Source organism: Rhipicephalus sanguineus, chromosome 2 (assembly GCF_013339695.2).
Source record: "Rhipicephalus sanguineus isolate Rsan-2018 chromosome 2, BIME_Rsan_1.4, whole genome shotgun sequence".
Classification (NCBI taxonomy): Eukaryota; Metazoa; Arthropoda; class Arachnida; order Ixodida; family Ixodidae; genus Rhipicephalus; species Rhipicephalus sanguineus.
This window is the reverse complement of record NC_051177.1, coordinates 221,064,588-221,087,443: the sequence shown is the minus strand read 5'-3', so window position 1 is coordinate 221,087,443 and position 22,856 is coordinate 221,064,588. Positions and strand designations below refer to the sequence as shown.

At 48.7% G+C, this 22,856-nt stretch overlaps 1 protein-coding gene across 2 annotated transcripts in view; it reads right to left on the bottom strand.

The window, feature by feature from the left end:
* Positions 1-4,759: 4,759 nt before the first annotated feature.
* LOC119384102 (FMRFamide receptor) overlaps positions 4,760-22,856 on the bottom strand; it is a 915,010-nt gene continuing 896,913 nt past the window's right edge. For both annotated transcript variants that reach the window (XM_037652394.2, XM_037652395.2), the window contains one exon: positions 4,760-7,964. In XM_037652394.2, coding sequence (XP_037508322.1) covers positions 6,395-7,933 — 1,539 coding nt within the window. In that variant the 5' untranslated portion in view covers positions 7,934-7,964 and the 3' untranslated portion in view covers positions 4,760-6,394. The remainder of the gene's footprint in view (positions 7,965-22,856) is intronic.

Here is a 22,856-nt window from a genome sequence, read left to right as displayed (position 1 = left end):
GCTTACCGCGTCTGGTGAAGGCAACACCCATGTTGCTGTTGTCATCGTTACGCAAGTGTAAACAACTGGTTATATAATACATATGCAACTCTTCAACATATGAGTGCGTATACCACTTCCACATTTCTCTAGCGTCATTCCGTAACGTTTCGTTCAATGTGAAAAAAATACGCCACAGTCACCATCCCGCGCATGCTTCGCATAGCATCGATTGCGACGTACGTAGGATCTGCCGAATTTATATATATATATATATATATATATATATATATATATATATATATATATATATATATATATATATATATATATATTGTGAAAACCTTCGTACTACAATATAGGAAACAAAACAAATATTTATTTCACCCTGACAGTTTCGGCTGGAGGACCCGCCTTCTTCAGAGGATGTAAGGATGAGTATGTTTTTTTTTTCATTTACATCCTCTGAAGAAGGCTTGTCCTCCAGCCGAAAGTGTCAGGGTAAAATAAATATTTGTTTTTCACAAATTTTATTACGGTAGCCAGAAGAAGTTCTCTTTAGCCATATATATATATATATATGGTGTGTGCGTGTGTGTGTACGCGAGGGGTAGTACCAATCCTTCAGCATTTGGGTTAACGTTACGCCATGCTTGTCCCATATAAATTTCAGTAGATTTTCCAAGGCCAATGCAAGCAGATATGCGAGTGTGTTCTACTCACCTTTTCAGTGCCGTGAAGTCTCCAGAGATGTTGCTGACCAAAGTACATTTCTTCCATACACGCCTTTCTCATCTCTAACGCACTCAGTTAGACAGCCCCACACTAATAGCCAAGATGTACATGGCTTTGATGCCCGCATTTCTTCGCCTTCGGAGACATCGACCGAAAACCATTCGACGAATTGAAGCTTGATTCAAACGATGCATGCAAGATTAAATGATTTCGCAACATAACTCATTACAAAGCAAATTCCGCCTTTGTGCAGGAAAGTGCTGCACTTCGTTTAGTAACCTTCATGTTGTCTCCGCAAACAGTAGGCATTACTTTGAAGGTTTATCCCAAATCCAGGAATACAAAGATGAGCGTCTAACGGTATAGGTCTTGTCGACGTCCCAAATGCATTTTGGGATCGCCGCATCTAAGACAGCTCCTCCAAGGACTAGCAAGTTATATGGCGGTGAAATATTTGAAAAAAGTGAAACTTGAAAAATGAGAAGTGAAACTTCGTGTGCTTAATCCATGTAAGATTGTTTTTTCTATTATTTCACCGCCAAATAACTCGCTAGTCCTTGGAGGAGCTGTCTTAGATGATAATCACTGCAAAACTCTACCATTGGGTCGTACATATTGTTTTAAACCTAATCTAAAAACCAACAGACGTCTTAAGCTTGCCGTACAGTATCACCAGGCAAGCACCTAATAAAGAGCGCTCGGGTTGCATTTCCGACTGCTTGCTAGTATCAAGGAATCTAGTAAGCAACTTATCACTCCACATCCTGCCGGGCTTTTCGTTAAGTATTGTGTGGAGAAGAAACTGAGGCCTGTGATTTCGGAAAAGGAACGGTATTTCGTAATTATTCCAGACAGCATGTTTTCAGAACAAGCCATAACAGCCAAAAAAATATTTTAAGACGGTAAAACATAAACCATCGTTAGTTAGGCAATGCGCTGTAGATCTTTTGTTAAGACATAATCTTGAGAGGGTAGCGTGTAATGTCAAGAAGGCTAAATTAGTCACCTTAGACAGACAGACAGACAGACAGACAGACAGACAGACAGACAGACAGACAGACAGACAGACAGACAGACAGACAGACAGACAGACAGACAGACATACAGACAGACAGACAGACAGACAGACAGACAGACAATGAACTTTATTTGATCCTGAGGAGCTTTCGCGGGAACCTCTATCGGGGACCCGCGGTGGCCGCTGGCCGCGTCCAAGTCGGGGCTGGAACACCGTGATGTTCCGCCCTTTCTTGGGCCCTCTGGATTGCCTGGATTTGTGCCTGGAGCGATGGGCTCCGGAGTGCCTCTTCCCAGTCGGCTTCGCTGGATAGAGGGCCGTTAGGTAACGCGGGGCATTGCCAAAGCATGTGCGCAAAAGAACAATAACTCTCATTACAGTCCGGGCAGATTGAGTCAACGTCTTAGAATTGTTTCTTTTTTTTGCAGCGGAAACACATAAGAAGGAGATTTATTTTTCGAGTTTTAGAAAAAGGCGCCTGGAAAATAGCTGTTTCTAATTACTTGCAAAACTGCTTAACCTCACTCTGTCAGACCTTTTTCGTATGCGTAATTCTCAGGCGCCTGTTCATTTTCTTTCAGAGGAGAACCCTGGAGTCGTAAAGCTTTCAGCATGGATATCGAAGACCTTTATTACTGCTTGCTGCATGAAGGTTTACTGAAATGTAATAAAGATTGTATTACTGAACAAGCGCACTAAACGGTTTTCACTTATAAGTGTGGTGTGTCTAATGAGGCTTTTCTAGAAATACTTTCCATGTATTTAATGTCGACGGTGGTAGGTTGGAAGGAAGGCGTTTATGCGCAGAAAGCAGGAATTTACATTGCTTTTAAGGTTGATCTGATTCTTAGTCATTTACACCTTAGCAAGATCGACATATGCTTAGAGGACGCCTTAGGTAATTGTATTATTAAGGTTTTTCAGTATGTGGACGATTACTTGATTTTCTGTAGTGGTGATGACTTTGCATCGGTGGTTACATCCGTGAGCGAACAACTTGAATTCAACGGAAGAGGGCTTAACTTCACTAAAGAATTGCCTCAGAATGATGGAGTAGAATATTTAGATAGTTTCATAACATTTCAGAAGAACCACGTTTGCTGGCAATATTTTCCTGTATCTTCAAAACCGCTGCTAAACTTCTCGTCGAAACACTCTAAGATTGTAAAAAAAACGTTATAGCCATGTCATGCCTTAAAGGGACACTAAAGAGAAACAATGACTTGGTTTAGATTGATAAAGTGTGCTCTCTTGTGCAGTTTATTTCACCACCATAGGTTTATTATCAGAGGAGAAAACCAAGTTCAAAGTTTCATTTTTAAACTTCGCGCCGAACTTTGTAATTCGTGACGTAAAAGACTTCAAAGTGCATTTAACGTATTTTGGCGCCACTGGCTCGACGAAATTTCCACAAACTCGTTATGTCAAGTCTCTGGCCCCCTCAGAGGGCAATGTGCTTCGATTTAACCGATTAGGAACTACGTAGGCCCAAGCAGGCGCCGTCAAAAATATGTGACGTCACGGCAAATGGTGCGGGAATTCCAAGGCGGCGTCGCCACCTGTATTTTCTTTCTGCGCGTTTTCTCGCTTATTAAGCGTCTTCGCGCAGAAAGCGTGGTGTTCTTGGTATCGTGGAAGGCTGCTGTACTAATGCGAGAAAAATTGTTTTGCTGTTTAGTGTCCCTTTAAGTCTTCTCTTTCTAAGTTGTGTGATCACAAAATGAGTACCAGCTTTAATGCACAGGTCAGGCGTCTTTTAGGTGAGGTTATCCTGACGTGGCAGTGGCAACTGTCGCTCAACGACATGGCAACGCATGGCTGCAGAAAGCAATAGGAAGAAGCGTGTCGTCGGTATTCCTTATATTCATGACGTATCTCACAGGCTAAAAAAAGTGGGGCTGAGAGATATTGGCAGTGTTTCATTGAGTTCTTCCGGGAACCAGAGAGGCCAGCCAGTACTTCGTCGAAACGACGACAGGGCCAACAGACATCAATGAAGACTGTGGCCCTCCTCCCCGTCCTCAACCACCTTAATACCTATTCCCTAAATTTCAGCAGCAAGGCCTACTTAAGGCAGATATATCTGCCTACTTAAGGTAGAATAAAGACGTATTAAAAAAAGAAAGTGCGGGGCACGTACGGCGTTAATGTTGTTTTTACGGCTGACAATAAGCTAGGTAAGATATCTGCCGCCATGCAGAGAAAGAATGAGCGGGTGATAAACAAGAAGCGGAATGTCATTTGTTTCGTGAACAACAAATGAACTGATTGCCGTCTTATAAGATTCCGCTCAGCTGCGGCCGGTTCTACGTAGGACAGACGGGCCGCTGCGTTAACCAGAGATTATTGGAACATAAGAGATCGCTAACCGCACCCTTACCATCTAATCCGTCTTTACATTGCGGAGAGTGTAAGTTCACGCCGAAATTCGATGAATAGGCGATTTTGTACCGTCACCGGATGGAGGAAACGCATTTAGTAGTTGAGGCCTGGCATATCGATAAAAGTGGTAGCGCATGCGTGAGTCAACCTTCGATTAACCTGCATAAGGACACAATCGAGTGTGTACATATTTATCTCTCTCATGTAGTCCATGCGCGTGCCGGATTGATAGGTTCGCATTTTGCAAGGGCATGCGCAGATAAGTTCTCGTGCCTTCTTTGTTTCTTTTTTTCCGCCACTGTGGGCCTTTGAAGTTGAGAGTCGGCGTTTTTGGTGTCTTGACTTCTCTCTTGTGCCCGTGTTTGCACGTCCTGCCTCTTAAACATGAATACCCACCGACTAGCTCAGCTATCTGTCACTCGAAATTTATATGTTTTGGCGCCAAAAGGCAAATACTTTTCATGAAATTTTCACGCCGTGATTTTTTTTACTTTGCGTGCTGCTTAACATTATTCTGCAGTGGAGCTGCGAGCATACTGTAGGAGACGGTTTGACGTGCGTCGCCTACATGAAGAACTACATGCACAACAAAACAGGTGAAGTATCAATTCTGACAAAAGTCACTGTTGTATGAAAACAGACTCCATTAAGTATTTATTGTGAATCCCAGGAACACTCGCGAGACCTAAATTACAACAGGCTTGGTGTACCGCGGAAATTTTACAAAGCAAAGGGAAGTAATAGCACGCCTAAACTTCATACAGGATCCAATAATAATATTAATAATAATATCTGAGGTTTTACGGTCACAAACCTCGATATCATCATGAGGCACGCCGCACTGGAGGGCTTTAGAAGTTTCGACCACCTGGTGTACTTTAACATGCACTGAAATAGCACAGTACACGAGCATCTAGTATTTCGCCTCCATCGTAATTCGACCGCCACGGCCGGGATCAAATACACAATTTTCGGGTCGGCAGCCGAGCACCGTAACCACTATACCACTGAGGCGGACCATACAGGATATCTATATTTGAATGCTCAAGACCGAACGGTCGATAAACGAATGCCTCAATAATATTCCAGCGCTTGTAAACGGGCACACAAGCAATGTCCCGAACTGATACGCATCGCACTACTGTGTTCGTGTGCCTCGGAAATGCCCCGTTTATATTTGCTCCGTACCACTCACAGTACTTTCAAAACACTGGTAGAGGAACGTGTACATGCACAGAGGGAGTTCATAAGTGTGCATCTGTGGTCAGGAGTGTGAAGCAACACACGCTTTCCACTAACGCACCGAGACAGATGTGGGCGACAAAAGCTACAGCTATACACAAGACGCTCGGGAATGGCAGCAGACCACGCTGCTGGCGTGCATCACTTTCTCCGGCTCCTTCAATATTACCCTACAAGAGCACCTTGACCTGTGTGAAAGTAACACATAAAAAATTGGAGGGATTCAAGCAACGGCAAAAAAGAAAGTATCGTCGTAAGGGACTTGCGCTAATTCTATGCACAACATGCTTCGTTTAAGTCGGATGTACATGAAGCGTGGCGCGTTTATTGCTGTCATGTTGCCATCAGCTCTTCACACCAGCTTTAGTATCTGAACACTTCGCAACAAGTCTAGCCTACTGTTTGTAGAAATAAACAGAACACATAACGGATACGTGAAATTTGAAAAGGAATCACTCTGTCAAACACAAATTGCGTTCAGTAACCATTATGCATTACTCACAGTCTACGCTACTCGTTCGTGCTATAATCTATATTATCATTCTCCCCTGATAATTGTTAGTGATATGTTGGTCTTCCTTAAATGTAAACCTGCGCGGTCCACACTCCGGCGGTGGTCTTAAATCCACAGGTTTGTGTGAGTGCAAGATTGCCTTAGAGAGCTGCTGTTTCTTCGCACGTTCAGAAGGAAATTTATCCTTCTGGTAAACAGCACGGAGCAGGGCCACGAGCACGACCCCGAAATGAGCAGCCCTGAACGGCGTCGACATTTGTCAGGCATAGCGATCTATTCTTGCACACCTTGCCACGGCGCAAAACTAGTACGGATTCCATTTTGGAGCTTATTCCAGCACCTGAAAAAAAAAAAACAGATATTCCTGCTGAGTAGATGCACAACACCAGATAACCGCTCATACATTTGTGTTTGTCAAAACGGCCAACTTTTCCATGTTCAGCATTATTCAGCACCACTTTCCAGCAACCACTGCGTCGCGCGGTCTGAGTTCCACACTGTAGTAGGCTCTTCAAAGACGGCGCCTATATTTTGGGTGCTACACATCTGTTCTCCGTCACCCCCTGAGAAGTTATGACAACCACGCAATCCTTGGCCTTGTCACGTGGGTTGGCGCAGGCTCGCCCACTATCTCTGTCCGCTGAGCGCCGAAGCCTGGACCAGAAGGACCCAGTGAAGCCTCTCGAACTGACTGCGCAGTTTGACGAGTCGCTGGCTCTGCGCCCACTGCTGGGCTCCTCGGGCACGTTGAGCAAGCAAGCACGTGCAGGTGCGCTCTTCTTACCGTTGGCATCAAGAGGACCCGATGAATTTGAACGTGCCGAGCGCACAGAGCTCAAGCGGCGGCTGGTCGCCGGCGTATGGTCGTCCGATTGATTAAGACCGGTTCCAGTGTACTGGTAAACCGATTGGAGGCGCACGAACCGACCCTCAGCGCAAGGGCAGAAAATTTGCAGGAAGGTGCGCCGGTACTTCTGACTGAGGAGGCAGTAAAGTATGAAATTTCCGGCCGCATTGAGCGACATAAGAAAATTAAAGATATTTCCCAGAATAAAGACGAGCTTCTCCTGCTCGCTGCCTTCCTTCGGGGTCTTGATAGAAGTGTAGAGCAGCGTCACGGCTGTGGGAAGCTGGCAGACGAAGAACAAGATGACTACCGCAATGAGCATGACAGTGATCTTGTTCTCCTGGTTGTCGCGGCTGGAGTCTGTTCTCTGAGTCATTTTAGAACGCTGCCTCCTCGAGATGTGCACGGAGCGCACGAGAAATGCATTGAACACGGCCAGTAGACAGAATGGCACCAGAGTAAACAGCACCACCGTGAGCCAGTAGTATATCGTTTTGTACAGTTCGTTTCGCCCAAACTCAGAATAGCTAAGGCTGACTTTGGTCATATTGGTGACCGGGTCATTCTCCTCGACCACAGCGTATTCGAACGGCGTCGGTAGAGTGAGCGCAAAGCAGAAAACGACAACCCCTATTACAGCCTTTCTAGCCCGTGACTCGGTGCAGAGCGCCTTGCCCTTGATAGGGTGACAGACAGCGATGTAGCGCTCGACCGTGAACGTTGCGGTGATCCACACGGATGTGTTGCTGCACGTGTCAGTCAGGAGAATGAGAAAAGGAAAGCAGCGAAAATAGACGAACAACCCTTTTTCCTGAATAAACTCGTAGTGCTTGAGTGAGAGCGCGAAACCCCCCAGCAGGTAGAGCATATCGACGATGGCGAGCGCAGCTAAGTAGTTGTTCGTGGAGGAGCGCATCCGCCGTCTAGTCATGATGACGATCGTCACCGAGTTTCCAATGACACCAATCAGCGTTATGATGGGCACGAGTACGCGCTGTATCCAAAAGCGGCTGCTTTCCAAGAGCGCGTCGTATGAAGACTCCTCAGAAACTGTGTCTGCTATGGGTGAAGTGTCAAACAATTCACGAGAATCACATCCAGCGCACGCGGGGTCCGAACTCGCATTTCCATCCGGCGGGTAGAGGTAGACTTGACCTTGCGTGCACATCCATGCAGGCGCCATGCCTGCTAAGGTGCAGTTACCAAGATAGTCCATCTTCCCTTGTCACTCTCAAACAATGGGCATCCTGCGAGAAATAAACAGCGAAAATCAGTAGTTTTCAAAGTTTCTGCTGTATAATGGACAGCACTATTACTATACCTACTTAGCATTAAGTTTATAACTAAATATGTTTTGGCCCAATACACCGCCAGGACGTCACGCAATACGCAAGCGTATACGTGAAACAAGGAACACACCTCGCAGTGTATGCATCTCGTGATCGTCGCGCTGTCGCCAGGCACCCACCAATATCTTTCGAAACGACAGACTAATGGGATAGCTTGTAGAACTCTGAAAAGTGTGCAGAGAATCACATGGACGGCAAAATACTGATGTGTCCGTCTTTCGCCACCTATGGGATTCTTTGCGCTACGGCTTGAATTATGAAGTTTTCTTCGGAACAGCTCGAGTGCAATACATCTTTTTTGGGAATTCGGGCCCACATTTTCAGAAATGAACGAAGGGAATAGTATGTGAGATAATCAGAACATCAATGCACACGACGGCAAGCTCACGCATAATAACGACGTGTTGATGAGTAAAGGCTAACCGACAATCTCTGCCATCGTAAGTAATGCCGCTACGGCTCTTGAAATTTCGTTTCACAATTTCTCCACTAGGCATAACAAATCCAAACGGGCTTCGATGTCACCTTATCATAATTTACTTTCGTTCGATACCCATCGACCTCTCCTCTCATCAGAAAATGCTTATTTCTTCTTGTATGGCAATGCTTACAGCTTTTGAATTGCGCAGCGACTTTAACGTGATAGCGTTAAATAGCCCGTCCTTTACGAATTCCAGTGTCAGCGGGCCGGGCAGGCAAGTCTTGTAGCTTGTCATTTTGTGCTCTGTAACACATAGCGAAAGCAAATGTCTGGCAAGGGGGTACGTGCCCCGTGTGTCATACGTTTTCTATGCCACTGGCGACATTGGTTATGAGGGCGAAATCACCGTGGTCCGTGAGCGAACAATGTCAATGGATGCAAATAAGGAAAGCAGGGAATCGAGCCGGTGTCGAACCCAGCTAGGTTTTTCTGCGTGGCGCTCAGGTGTTATAGCACAGGACCACGCCAGTTTTTAAGAGCGCAGCACATTAGGGCGCGTGGCTGTCGTATGCTGTCGTATGCTGCCATCGCATGATGTCGTAGCTTGGCGTAACGCTTGCAAAACCACGAATAGCATAGCCATCTGTAGCATATCGAGCGCGCGCTCGCGCCAAAGGGAAGCCTTCTTCCTCTTATTCTTCGAGCGTATTGTTGATAAGTGCGGGGCACTTTTGGAACCCGGCAAAACCACGTAGACAAAGAGAAGAGGAAGCAAGTGAGAAATACAAAGAGAGAGAAAGAAAGGGAAAAAAAGGTGGTTGATCCCTCCGTCACAGGAATCGGAATACCACGAAAGTAAAGCGTGTCCTTACAGAATTAACTGAATGTTTACTGTACATTTTAAATGCGAAGCATTTCTTAGCGAACCTCAGGCACTTTGGGCGTTTCTATCTACGTATCTATCTATCTATCTATCTATCTATCTATCTAGCCGCCTACGTCTGGGCGCTCTCCTGGTCGTCTCCATAACTTGTAATATACCAAAACTGGCACAGCAGAGGATCAGTGTATGACGAACACGATTCACTGATGATGACATGAATAACGCAAAATACCTGTCGCGTACGTCATGAAACCCTTTCTCTCAGTCACGTGTGGCACATACCCGTAAACCAGAATTAATGTTATGCGGGTATGTGCCACAGGTGATACAGAGTCTCAAGCAACACAGTAACCGCGAACACACACATTGACACGGAAGGAAAGTGATAATAATAGTAATAATTGTTAAGGTTTTATATCCGAAAACCCAGATATGATATGAGAGACGCCGTAGCGAAGGGCTCCGGAAATTTTGACCACCGGGTATTCTTTAACGTGTACCGACATCGCACAGAACACGGGCATCTAGCATTTTGCCTCCATCGAAATGTGACCGCCGTGGCCGGTATCGAACCCGCGACCTTCGGGTCAGCAGCCAAGCACCTTAACCGCTACACCACAGCGGCGGACACAAGAAAAGTGAGGAAACTGAACACAGAACACCCTGGAAGACGCTCAACTACTATCCACTCGTCCACGTGGTCCGCAACGTGGTTCACGTGGATTACTCAAAAACCGGCGTCAGTGCTTCCTACAATAAATCTGCTGAAAGAACCAAGCCTCTCATCATTACGGTGACTTCAACACTGATTTATCACGACCCAACAACGCTTGGTCCTTAGAGTGCGTGAAAGACGGATTGGATGTGGAGAGAGCATCAAAAGACCTCGCTGCCACGTTCACGATAGGAGGCATCATAGATCATTTCATCGTAAGAGGCATCCACGATTTCCACCAGCTGCACTATACCTCGTACTTCACTACACTTGCCTCCTCATAGCCGCGATTACGAACGGATCCGGTTAACAAGTCCGGTCCAGCTGCTGGTGCACACTGGTCACGGTGACGATGACCTTGTTCAAGAACTGTCAAGAACCCCTTCTACACATACACACGGGTTCGTGAAACGTGCGTGCGTTCTCCGTAATAAAGGACAAGTATAAGCATAACAACTGTAACTGTGACTGTAACCTACGTGCAGTGCGCCTGCGCGAGCCACTCGGCTGTGTATATATCTAGAGAAAGTTGCCTGAATAATGCTAAGTTGCGAGTAACGCCTGTCCTGTGCATCTGTGTTCCTTCTATGTCCTGTTCGGATTCGCGCTATCCAGTATTGAAAAATATAAGCACTACATATCAGCTTGCCGCGTCTGGTGTTGGTAACAACCATGTTGCTGTTGCCATCGTTACACAACTGTAAACAACTGGTTATATAATAGATGTGCGACTCTTCAACATATGAGTGTGCGTATAGCACTTCCATATTTCTCTAGCGTCATTCCATAACGTTCCGCTCAATGTGAAAAATTACTGTACAGTCACCATTCCGCGCATGCTTCGCATAACATCGATTCCCACGGTACGTGAGATCTGCCAACTTTTATATAAGAAAGTTTGTACAATGTATATTGATGTCTGGCAGCTATAGCACCGTTTAACGTGGATGCACCCACTTTGATGATTGGTGGTACATCTCCATCCCGACGACTAATGTCCATCTTAAATGAATAAGCAAACCCTTGTGGTAGCTGTAGGAGTTAACGGTGCAAGCGTAATCGGAGAACGAGGTGTGATATCCAGAAGAGCGTCGCATATTGGACGCAGAAGTTGGTCGCCATCCCGCCGCATGTTAAAATGTGATTGAACACCACGGCCGGACCAGAAGGAAACGCAAAGCGCGTCGTGCCGCCCCGGTAGACCAGCCGCGATTTTTCTCGGCGCGAGCGCGTGAGCGGGGAACGCGGTGTTACAGCCAGGTGAGGCAGGTTCGCCTAGCAGAGCTATTTTTGGTTTGGAGTAGCGTGACGCTGAGCGAGGCCGACGCTTTTACGACGCTTGGGCTGAGATCGCCACCTCGCGGTGTGTTAAGGCATTGACAAAATTGACTTCTATTGAAAACGCGCCGAATGAGGCGGACGTGTGACGCGTTGCAGGTGCTAATGGCGGAGGCCACAGTGATGACGAATTATTTCACTTTACCGCTCCCAGAGGGCAACACCACCCCGCCGATCGGGAGAGTGGTAGATATAAAAGGCGCATTTGTAAAGCATCTAGAGTCCTGCATAAATCCCCACAAACACGGGCGTACAGAGAAATCTGAGGAAACAATCAAGTCAGGTAAAGCATTAGCAAACGTAATCTGCAAGAATGATAGAATAATGGGATGGGAACCGTCGCGAAAAAAGTAGAACCGTGAAACAATTTGCCATAGATATAAATGAACTAAACCCAGCCTGAATAGGTTGTCCCGTCTCATTGGTTCAAACGTCGAAGACCACACGAAAATTGCGAAAGTCCGATGAAAGCGATGTATGTAAGATCGAGCGCGATGAATAAGTTGCAATACATAGTATAGCTTTGTAGCTAAAAATGTATTGCAACGCTTCAGCTCTCCAATAGATGGAAAGGCGATGTGGAACATAAGTTTTCATTGCTGTTCGGTTTTCCGTAGAATATCTATACACAGTATCACGCAAGAGATTTGTTATCCATGCTTTTTCCACCTCCACTTTACCGCTCATAATATTGTGGCCTTCGAGGACAAAATATAGGACCGTATGTGCCGGTGAAATCATGGTTGCAGAGGAAAGGTATTTTTGTTTCTTCAGTTAACTTTCGTCTCTGCGATGTACCAGAGGCAGTAGAACACTGTTTTATTAGCTGCAAAGATGCCATTCTATTTTGGGACATCCTTCAACGAACTGTTCTAAAATATTTTAACATTAACTCACATACTATACGTTACCTTCTCCCAACGTCTCTTTATGAAGTGCCCTTGGACATGTTTTTCCTTATGGGACTGCACAGTGTGTGGAAAACGCGCATGCAAGACCGTAATGCAGAACTAACCACCGCTTCAAGTAAGCATTTCATGCGTATGGCTCTCCATGTAAAGGACATTTACGAAGAACTTGACATCAGACCAGACTGGCACCCCTTCTTGATGAGGTGTTCATCCTTACCAGCCTCCACGTATGACAAGCTTTCAAGAACTTTTCCTGTTTCTCTGGACTTGCACAGTATATATGCATGTAAGCCTTTGAATGCTTGTGCAGTGCTTGCGCGATTATTGTCGCTAAGTGAATGCATCACTACGTCATAGCTTTTGTGATAATTTCAAATACGCATTATAATAAATACCATGAAAAAAAACCGTGGCGCCGTGGATAGCGTGCCCGGCATCTGTTGTTGCGGACCAATCGGTCGTGGGTTCGATGCCCGTTGACGGAACTTTTTTTCTTTGCCATCTGATCGCGTAAATTTTTTCGACGTCATTTCCGTGACGGAAATACGTCACTGAAGTCTTGGTGGACCCCGGTATAAAACACTTTCGTGTTATAAAATAGGAAGAATAATAGAGAGAGCAACAAAGAGAAAGAAATAGATAAAGAGAGAGGAAGAAATAAATAGAAATAAAGATAGGAAAGAGACGGAAAAAACGGAGAAATCGAAAACGAAAGAAAGCGAGGAGGAAAGAAAGCGGAAGGCGAAGAGAAAGAAAGAAGGCTGCTTAGCTCCGCATTCACTGCGGGCTTGGCACCTCTAATGCGAAGCTGCCTTAAGTTTTTTAATGTTGCTCGACTAAAAGTAAAAATAGCCAAATAATCATACCACGTACTCATTTCATGTGAGTTAGAGCATCAAATGAAAATATCATATCTTCATGGCCTTCAGACGTCTTACTATAACCTTGCGCACTCCGACAAAAATTGCCGCAGAAAACTCATGTACAGAAGCTTAATGAACATCAATAGGTATTGAAGCCTTGGAAGGTAAAAGCAACATTAATTGTACGGTTTAACTGTATTGTAGTAATTACAATATAAATGTCAAGAAAGTAAAGTGGACGAAAAGACAACTTGCTGCCGGCAGAGACGGAACCTGCAACCATCTGATAACACGCCCGACACGCCCGAGTTGAGCTTCGGTGGCGGTAGTCCCCTCGTCCTCTTTATTTGGTATTTATGTACATGGAAACCTGCGAGTGCTAGCCAGCGCCGCTCGTAGCCATGACGGCAAGTGTCAAACACTTCTTTTTGCCAGCTGGCGTCACGTAGCACGTGATATTTTACAACGAGCGGATAGCTGGTCCGCTGAATGATAACAAGGCCTACTGATCAGCTGCTGCTTGTATAGCCACAGTTGCACGGTAAGGTGCAACTGTGGCTATACAAGCAGGTGTAAAGGTAAGGTAAATGTGAGCACTAAATGTTAGTCTATTGAGGTGATCTGGGGCGTCTAAGAGTTACCGTGTAGGAGTAACTGCATGAGGACTAACTGTTCGACACGGTTCCGTTACTCCTAAAACGGATTAATGGTTGTGGCAGCCGCATTAGCCCCAAAATGGATGAACGACGCACCCTCTTGGCACCCTTTTGCCTTATAGTCTATGCTATGCTCTGCTGGCGCGCCTGGATAGCCGAGTGGTCATGACGCTCGCCTTCGGATCGTGGCGACAGGGGTTTGAGTCCCGCCTCACTCCCTCTCTGAACACGACATACATCGACTATAACAGCCCTGCTGCAACGCTCCTATAGCTCGTATGTGCCACAGAAAGCGGGAAAATCCCACTACTCGCCACACTGGTCCACTATACATTAACAAGGGAACACGGACGGCAAACACAGATTAAGGTTTCTGTACAGCCGTACCCAATAACTGAGGCATACTTAAACGAACCGTCGGGATTAAACCAGTGACAAACACCGTTTCAGCTTCTCTTGTTGACCATCAGTACAGAGCGCTTGGGCGGTGATTGAGCGCGTGCCGGTTTTACCCGTTCCGCATCGTATGATGCATACGCTTTCAACAACATAACAGTTCCCAGGGAGATATGTCGGAGTTATAGAGTGGGAGTTATGTTCGCACGCAACATGCAGTGGTCGCATCATATAAATTACATTATGCTATCATTCTTACATCAGCCGAATCTGCATGCGGCAGCCGCCCGTGCGCCTTGTGCCACCTTTTTCTTATTTTTCTCGTCTCCCTTTTCTTTATATTTCCGAGACAGGAAAAAAAATTACAGCATATCCACGGGTGAATGATGAAGAGCTTGGGCGAAGCTCCTGAAGCAATCATGGTCTCGGGATTTGCTTCTCGTTGAGCCCGTTTCGCAGCGGCGTCCTTGGCGCGCACCGTCACGGGATCCGCCTGGCTGCCGCCGAGCGAGCGCCCGCCGCTGCGCATCGTCCATGCTCCGCCAACGATCCGACACGTACGGCGACGATCCAGGAGAATGAGAGAGGCGCTCGCTCCCCGCGCATTCCCGCGCAGCAACCAATCGGAGAGCAGCGGCACTTCCAGCGCCATCTAGTGTCGATTCACACAAGCGCCATATTGCACAGAATTCTATTGGCCCAACGCCATCTAGGAAATGAGACGAGAAATGGTGATGACGACAAAGATTGTGTACAGCGCCATCTAGAATATCGATCCTGAACTGCAGGTTGTATGTACTTCTATGAGACAGCGCCATCTATTGCATCATACGGGAGATCCGTTTACGCCGGACAACGGAGACGTGACAAGTTTAGACTAAGAGGAGCTACGCCCCTAAAACTACGAATTATGCCTGGAGGCGCTGTCTGATTCACTTCCAGATGCAGAGGCGCTTCGCTCGGCTTGGCTACAGTGGCGACGAGTGCGGAAGTGAAAGAGGAGAAGGATCCTGCAGGACCTGACAACCGCCCGGAACCAACGCCAGCCATGACCCATCATCTACCAGGCTTCGATGATACGAGAGATAAGTGGCAGCCATTCCTTGTAAAAATCGAGGCTTACTTTGAAGCTATAGTATCACCGAAGATGCGTAGAAAAGAGCCTTCCTTGTTGCCGCGCTCGGAACTTCGGCAATTGAAGTCTTATGTGGAAAGTTTGCGCCCATAGCACCAAGTTCTTTAGTGCTACTGTAGAGAAGCATTGGAACGGTGTAATGGGCCGTCCTCTCCAGCGCCTTCTAGTGGGTCGCCCTCTTCGCCTCTTCTCGGAGAGCACGCCTCTCGTGCTCGTGCTCGTGAGAGTCTGCGCTCCGTTGTGACTGTTGTGCATCGTCACCGTCAATCCAGCCGTCAATAAACGCCTTTACAAAGTGGTGGAGAGTGCTGTACCGTCACCACAACTTCGGTCTCCATTCGATGCCCGTGGAGCTCCGATCCCGTACCGTGCCATCTACCATGCCGCAAGACGCCGCTCTTCAAACGCCGCCCCCTGCCCCGACCGCTTGTCCCGGTGTCCCCCGTATCCGCGACCCTCCTGTTTTCACCGGCGCGGATGGCGCTGACGTGGAGGACTGGCTCGCGATTTACAAACGGGTGAGTGTTCCCAATAAATGGGACGAAGCAGGCAAGCTGAACAACTTGGTTTTCTACCTCGCGGGTGTGGCAGGCATGTGGTACAACAACCATGCATCCGATTTCCTGACGTGGTCCGATTTCAAGACCGCCATCGTCAACGTGTTTGGCCGCCCTGCCGTTCGTAAGCTTCAAGCCGAACAGCGCATACGTGAACGAGCTCAGCAGGCAGGGGAATCGTTCACGAGCTACATCGAAGACATCCTTGACCTGTGCAAGAAAGCCGACGCGAGCATGTCGGAGTCTGACAGAATCAGGAATGTTCTGAAAGGCATCGACGACGATGCCTTCACCATGCTGCCGGCCAAAAACCCTCGCACAGTGGCAGAAGTCATTACCCCGTGACAAAGCTACGAGGAGCTGCGCCGGCAGCGCTTGATGACCGTCGACCGCCATCACGCGATGCTCATCTCGCAGGCTTGTCGGCAATTCCTGACCACTCCACCTTGCTCGCCGAAATCAAGTCGTTCGTGCGTGAGGAAATTGCCCGCCAGGTCTCTCTACTGGCTTTCACTCCACCGCAGCATGTTGACCAGCCGCCAACTACACTTCTGCCTCCTCTCCGCCGAGCGATTCTGCAAGAAATCGCGGAGGTCATTCCCGAATACCACCAGCCGCCTCTAGTGCCTGCACCACTAAGCTACGCGCAAGCTGTCGCCAGGCCGCCTCAGCGATTCCTGTCGCTGGCCCGCGGAGTTACGCCGAAGCCGTCGTCGGACCACAGGCCTTCGACGCGGCTGTGCCGCCTACATACGTCCACGTCGTCCCCAGGCCCCGACTGCTGCCCACAATGCACTCATATCAGCAGCCGCCTCGTCCATCCCGTTCTGCGACATGGATGGGACCCGCGAACAGCTGGCGCACTTCCGACAACCGCCCCATTTGCTTTGCGTGCGGCTGCGCCGGTCACGTCGCACGCTACTGCAATCGCGTGCAGCCGCCTCGGGTCGCATCAACCCTGACCAGCTCATCAAGCAGCCCTTATTATGACCAAGCGCCGCCTATGTCACCGACGTCCCGCCCCGCACATCTACCCGCCGTTCACCGTCTCCACGACGTCGCTCACTGTCGCCGATGCGGCCACGTTCGGGCTCACGCGACCAGGAAAAACTAGTCGTCGCAGTCCACGAGGCAAGGGCTGCGACGCTATCGAACTGCGAAAGCCCTCAGCGAAGCCCCTCGAACGTGATTGACGTAGTTTGTGGACAGTGTTCGCGCATCTGCCCTTATCGACACTGGAGCCGCCGTATCCCGTTATGGACGCCAAGTTTAGCCGATTACTGCGAAAAGTGACGACGCCGCTTTCCGGGCTCTCCCTCCGTACAGCCAGCGCCCAAAGTATTCACCCAACAGCGGTGTGCACAGCTCGCGTCATTATTCAGGATGCTCTGTACGCCGTCGAATTGATCATAATTCCTGCTTGCTCTCACGACGTCATCCTAGGATGGGATTTTCTCTCCCGCCACGACGCCGTCATTCATTGCGCACCAGCCGAAATAGAGCTGTCACCATTCTCTGAATTGGCGCCGGCAGACAGTCCATCGGCTGCGGGCAAGGTACTTGTCAAAGACGACACCAAGGTGCCTGCAAACTCGTCGACGGCGGTGTCAGTGTACTGCGCCAGTCTCTCCGACACCGTTGCACTTCTCTCGCCATCTGACCGTGTTTGCACGAAGGAAAGGCATGCTGGTGCCTTTCGCGACCGTGCAAGTCACTCAGGGCAGTACGTCAATTTTTGTTATCAACCCATCTCCGTACAGTGTTACATGTTGGTCCGAGGGGAATGTCTCGGCAGCGTGGAACCCCTCGAAGACGCACAAGTTATGGACGAACCAGATGAAATGCACTGCCACAGTTCCAGTACGCTCGGCGCTCTTTCGACGTCTGGTTCATCACCCGCTGATGTCTTTGGTTCCTCCATTGCTGACGACCTTGCACCGGTCCAGCGCTCCCAGCTTCTGGGCCTGTTGGACGAATTTCGCTCTTCTTTCGATGTCGCTCAAACTTTCTCTCGGCCGCACTTCCGCCGTTACGCATCGCATCGACACTGGCGCCCAGCCGCCACTGCGGCAACGTCCATATCGCGTATCTCCCACAGAACGCCGTGTAATCAACGAGCAAGTCGACGAGCATGCTCGACGCGATGTTATTCGACCTTCTAACAGCCCCTGGGCGTCTCCTGTCGTTCTTGTTGCGAAGAAGGACGGTTCTGTGCGGTTATGTGTGGACTACCGACGACTCAACAAGATCACTCGTAAGGACGTGTATCCACTACCGCGAATAGACGACGCGATTCACAGCCTGCAAGGAGCAGAATTCTTTTCATCTCTCGATTTGCGCTCAGGGTACTGGCAAGTACCCATGGCTGATGTCGCTCGACCGAAGACCGCCTTTGTCACGCCCGACGGCTTGTACGAATTCAACGTGATGCCGTTTGGGCTGTGTAATGCGCCCGCCACCTTTGAGCGCATGATGAATACCGTTCTGCGCAGCCTGAAATGGCACACATGCTTGTGCTACCTCGACGACGTCGTTGTTTTCGCTCCGGACTTCTCCACGCATCTTCAACGCCTGCGGCATGTTTTGACGCGTTTGAGCGACGCCGGTCTACAACTGAATCTAAAGAAGTGCCGATTTGCAGCACGGCAGCTGACAATACTCGGTTACGTCGTGTCCAAGGACGGTATTCTTCCCGATCCAGCCAAGCTTCGGGCCGTGACCCAGTTCCCCAAACCTACGTCCGTCAAAGAAAGGCGCAGTTTCGTAGGACTGTGTTCCTACTTTCGGCGCTTCATTCGAAACTTCGCGACCGTCATACCGCCGCTGACGAAGCTCCTCGGAAGTAACGGGTCCCTCAATTCATGGTCGTCAGAGTGCGACGACGCTTTCACGAAGCTCCGTCGTCTGTTGACATCGCCTCCCACACTATGCCACTACGACCCTACGGCCCCTACAGAGGTACACACAGACGCCAGCGGTGTTGGCCTTGGCGCTGTCCTTGCGCAGCGCAAACCAGGGTTCCCTGAATATGTCGTGGCATATGCAAGTCGTACGCTCACCAAAGTCGAGACCAATTACACCGTCACCGAGAAGGAATGCCTGGCGATCATCTGGGCCCTTACGAAGTTCCGACCTTATTTGTATGGTCGCCCATTTGATGTCATCACCGACCACCATGCACTCTGCTGGTTGTCATCATTGAACGATCCATCAGGCCGCCTCGCCCGCTAGGCACTTCGCCTACAGGACTACGATATCCGCGTGCTGTACCGCAACGGACGCCAGCATGCTGACGCCGACGCACTCTCGCGCTCCCCCTTGCCTGACGACAATACCCACAGCTCAATGTCTCACAATGCCGTTTCTTCCATCGACGTTCACACTATCGCTGCCGAACAGCGCAAGGATCAATGGATCGCTTCACTGCTAGACTTGCTCACTGATCCTTCGGCAACAGCATACACTCGCGCGTTGCGTCGTCAAGCCCACCATTTCGCCATTCGCGACGACCTCCTCCACCGACGCAATTACAACGCCGACGGCCGCCAGTGGCTACTAGTAATACCCCGCAGTCTGCGTTCTGAAATATGCGAATCGTTCCACGCTGATCCGCAGTGTGCGCACTCTGTGGCATCGAAAACATACCACCGCATTCGCCAACGGTACTTTTGGCGAGGCATGTACCGCTACGTGCAGAAGTTCGTTCGCTCCTGCATCGATTGTCAGCGCCGCAAAACTTCAACGCACCAGTCGCCAGCAGGTCTGCAACCTTTACCTTGCCCTGACCGGCCGTTTGGGCGCCTTGGCATCGATTTGTATGGGCCACTCCCTCTGACTTCGGCTGGTAACCGATGGGCCATCGTCGCTGTAGACCACCTTACGCGATACGCCGAAACTGCCGCCCTCCCAGCGGCTACAGCGCGCGATGTGGCCTCTTTTCTGCTCCGCCGGTTCATGCTGCGCCACGGTCCACCCCAGGAGCTTCTCAGCGATCGAGGCCGTGTCTTCCTGTCGGAAGTCGTTGAAGCCATCCTCAAAGAGTGCAACGTTGTTCACCGCAAAACTACTGCTTACCACCCGCAGACGAATGGGCTCACGGAACGCTTTAACCGCACGCTCGGCGACATGCTCTCGATGTATGTCGCCACCGATCACACAAATTGGGATTCCATTCTACCTTTCGTCATTTACGCCTACAATACCGCCCCTCAAAGCACCACTGGTTTCTCACCATTTTCCTATTGTACGGCAGGCACCCGTCGCACACAATCGACACAATCCTTCCATACAAGCCGGATCGATCTGAGTGTGCGCCTATTTTTGCCACAGCCAGACTTGCTGAGGAGTAGCACCAAGTTCTTTAGTGCTACTGTAGAGAAGCATTGGAACGTTGTAATGGGTCGTCCTCTCCAGCGCCTTCTAGTGGGTCGACCTCTTCGCCTCTTCTCGGAGAGCACGCCTCTCGTGCTCGTGCTCGTGAGGGTCTGCGCTCCGTTGTGACTGTTGTGCATCGTCGCCGTCAATCCAGCCGTCAATAAACGCCTTTACACTACAATGATCTTGTGACGACCTTCAACAGCTATTATAACCCACAGCCGAATGAAATTACCGAGCGGCTCAAGTTCTATTTTCGCTGTCAGCAAGAGGGAGAGCCTCTGTACGCATTCACTGTGGCCATACGACAAATGGCGAATAATTCTCAATTTCTGTCTATGTTGGACAACATGATAAAAAGGGACCGGATAGTGCGTGGTGTAAGGTCCAAGAGCTTGTTGAAACAGCTACCAGCGAAGAAGGACTTGTCTTTGGCTGACGCCGAGGCCCTCTCTCTTGCCGCGGAAACCGCAGAACTAGATTCACAAGGCATTTCAGCCGACAGCGAGCAGACGAATGTGATACAATTATTGCAGTGACCCCAGGCTGCACAGCACATTGGGCCAATATTGTTTATACGTTGGCTAACGATGGCCCAATGAAGGCCCATTCAAACCACTACCATACCAACGTTGGCGAAGCCAACCTATGGGGATGCCAACAATCGTCCAACGTAGCCAGCCAAATAAAATACTGGTACCGCCATCGTACAAGGACAGTAACAGAGGCCCATCGTAGCCAGTTGGTTGGAAACAACTTTATTGATAGTCCTGCAGAGCTTCCGCCGACCGGGCCTTAGGTCTCCCGCGTGAGGGCGTCGAGCCTAGTCAACATACAATATTGCCAGCGCCATCGTATAAGGACGGCAACAAAGGCCCATCATTCCCAGCAAACATAGAATATTGGCACAGCCATGCTGTAGGAACGGCAACAATGGAATACGGTTTCCAGCCAACTTCTAATATTGGCAGCGACGTTGTATAAAGCCGGCAAAAACACGACATTCTTGTGAGTGAACGAACAAAACTGGAACTTCAATTCTACAAGAAAGGCAACAATGACAAACACAGGGTGTTGATTACTAAGTTGGCATTCAGTGTGGCACAAAATATATGCTAAATAGTTGGGCAAAACTTGTTTTACAGATATTGAGCAATGTAAAATAAAATAAGTACCAAGTACTCAACTTAGTTTTGAGAGCTGCTGGAAATACTTCTGTAAGAAAGGAAATGCAAAACAGAATAAAATCTAAAATTGCAATGCTTTTTAAAAGTTAACGGTAATTGCGTGATACAGCCAGCGTATACATCGCAAATGTATAAATAAAGGAAGCCCGTATATAGCGTTGATGAGTAAATGGAGTAGATTAGAATTATAGATTGCTTCGCAATGGGCCTTTGCACTGTTGCGGCTTTTGTGCACGCGCACCTAAATTATTCTGACAGCTTTATTAGCGGCGAACAATAAAAATATTTTATGTCTCTTCAACCGCACCATGCATTCTTCTGGTTGCTAGACGACTGGTTGGGTTACAGGATTGTAGCTTTTTTTGCCCGCGCGCTAGAGCGATGTGCTGTCCAAGACTGCGGTATTGCCCGCGAAATATCCAAATGAGTGATCAGTTATGTTTGCACTCTCAACGATTCATGAAACCAGACGTGTTTAGTTCAAATAAATGTTCTCGGTGATCGGGGAGGCCGGAGAAGCAGCGCGACGCCACGTTTTGCTCAGGTATTTTACGTGCTCTCCTCCCGGCAGTGGGTAGCGCGATGGTGGCTGGTCATAGAACAATTGTCGCTTAACGGTTGCTCTGCACATGACGGTTAAGGGGTGGAGGGAGATGGCGGGAGACGACGGAACCTCGAAAGATGCGTACTCGTTTCAGCCCCTTCTGGCCGATGGTTATCCTTTGTCAGCCAGTGGCGGTTACTTTCCCTCGTTCGGGCTCCCAGCATCGGCGAGCGCGCGACCCTAAGGATTCCGTCGGGAGTCATCGGGAAAAGATGGAGTCGGATACCTAGACAGGATGCCGAGATTCTACGGATACCGAGATTCTTCGGCGATGCCACGATGCCTGCGCTTCTTCGGACCTGACTGTTTTGACGTTTGAAGTGCCACCCGCATATAAGCGCCGATGTGTTCTGACAACTCGCAAACTTTACGCTGGATATTTGTGTTCCTATCGCGTTCAGTAAGTTGTTTCTTTCGAGAAAACTTGAAAAGCGCGAACGACGAAGACGAAACATATACAACAGGACTTGCGCTTAACTTGCAACTGGCGTTTATTGGAAACAAACATCGTGATATACCCCCGCATCAAGCTCATGCATATGCACTTGTCATCCCACAAAAGATAGCGTGGGTTTATTTTGAAAACACGATATTTGCAAGTTATGCATGAGCTTGATGCGGGGTATATCACGATGTTCTTTATTCTTTATTCATACATAACCCCGCTTTGCCCGGAGGCGTTACAGCAGGGGGGTTACAAACATGAAAAAAACACATCTTCATTTTTACAGCACACTTGCTCAGACATCA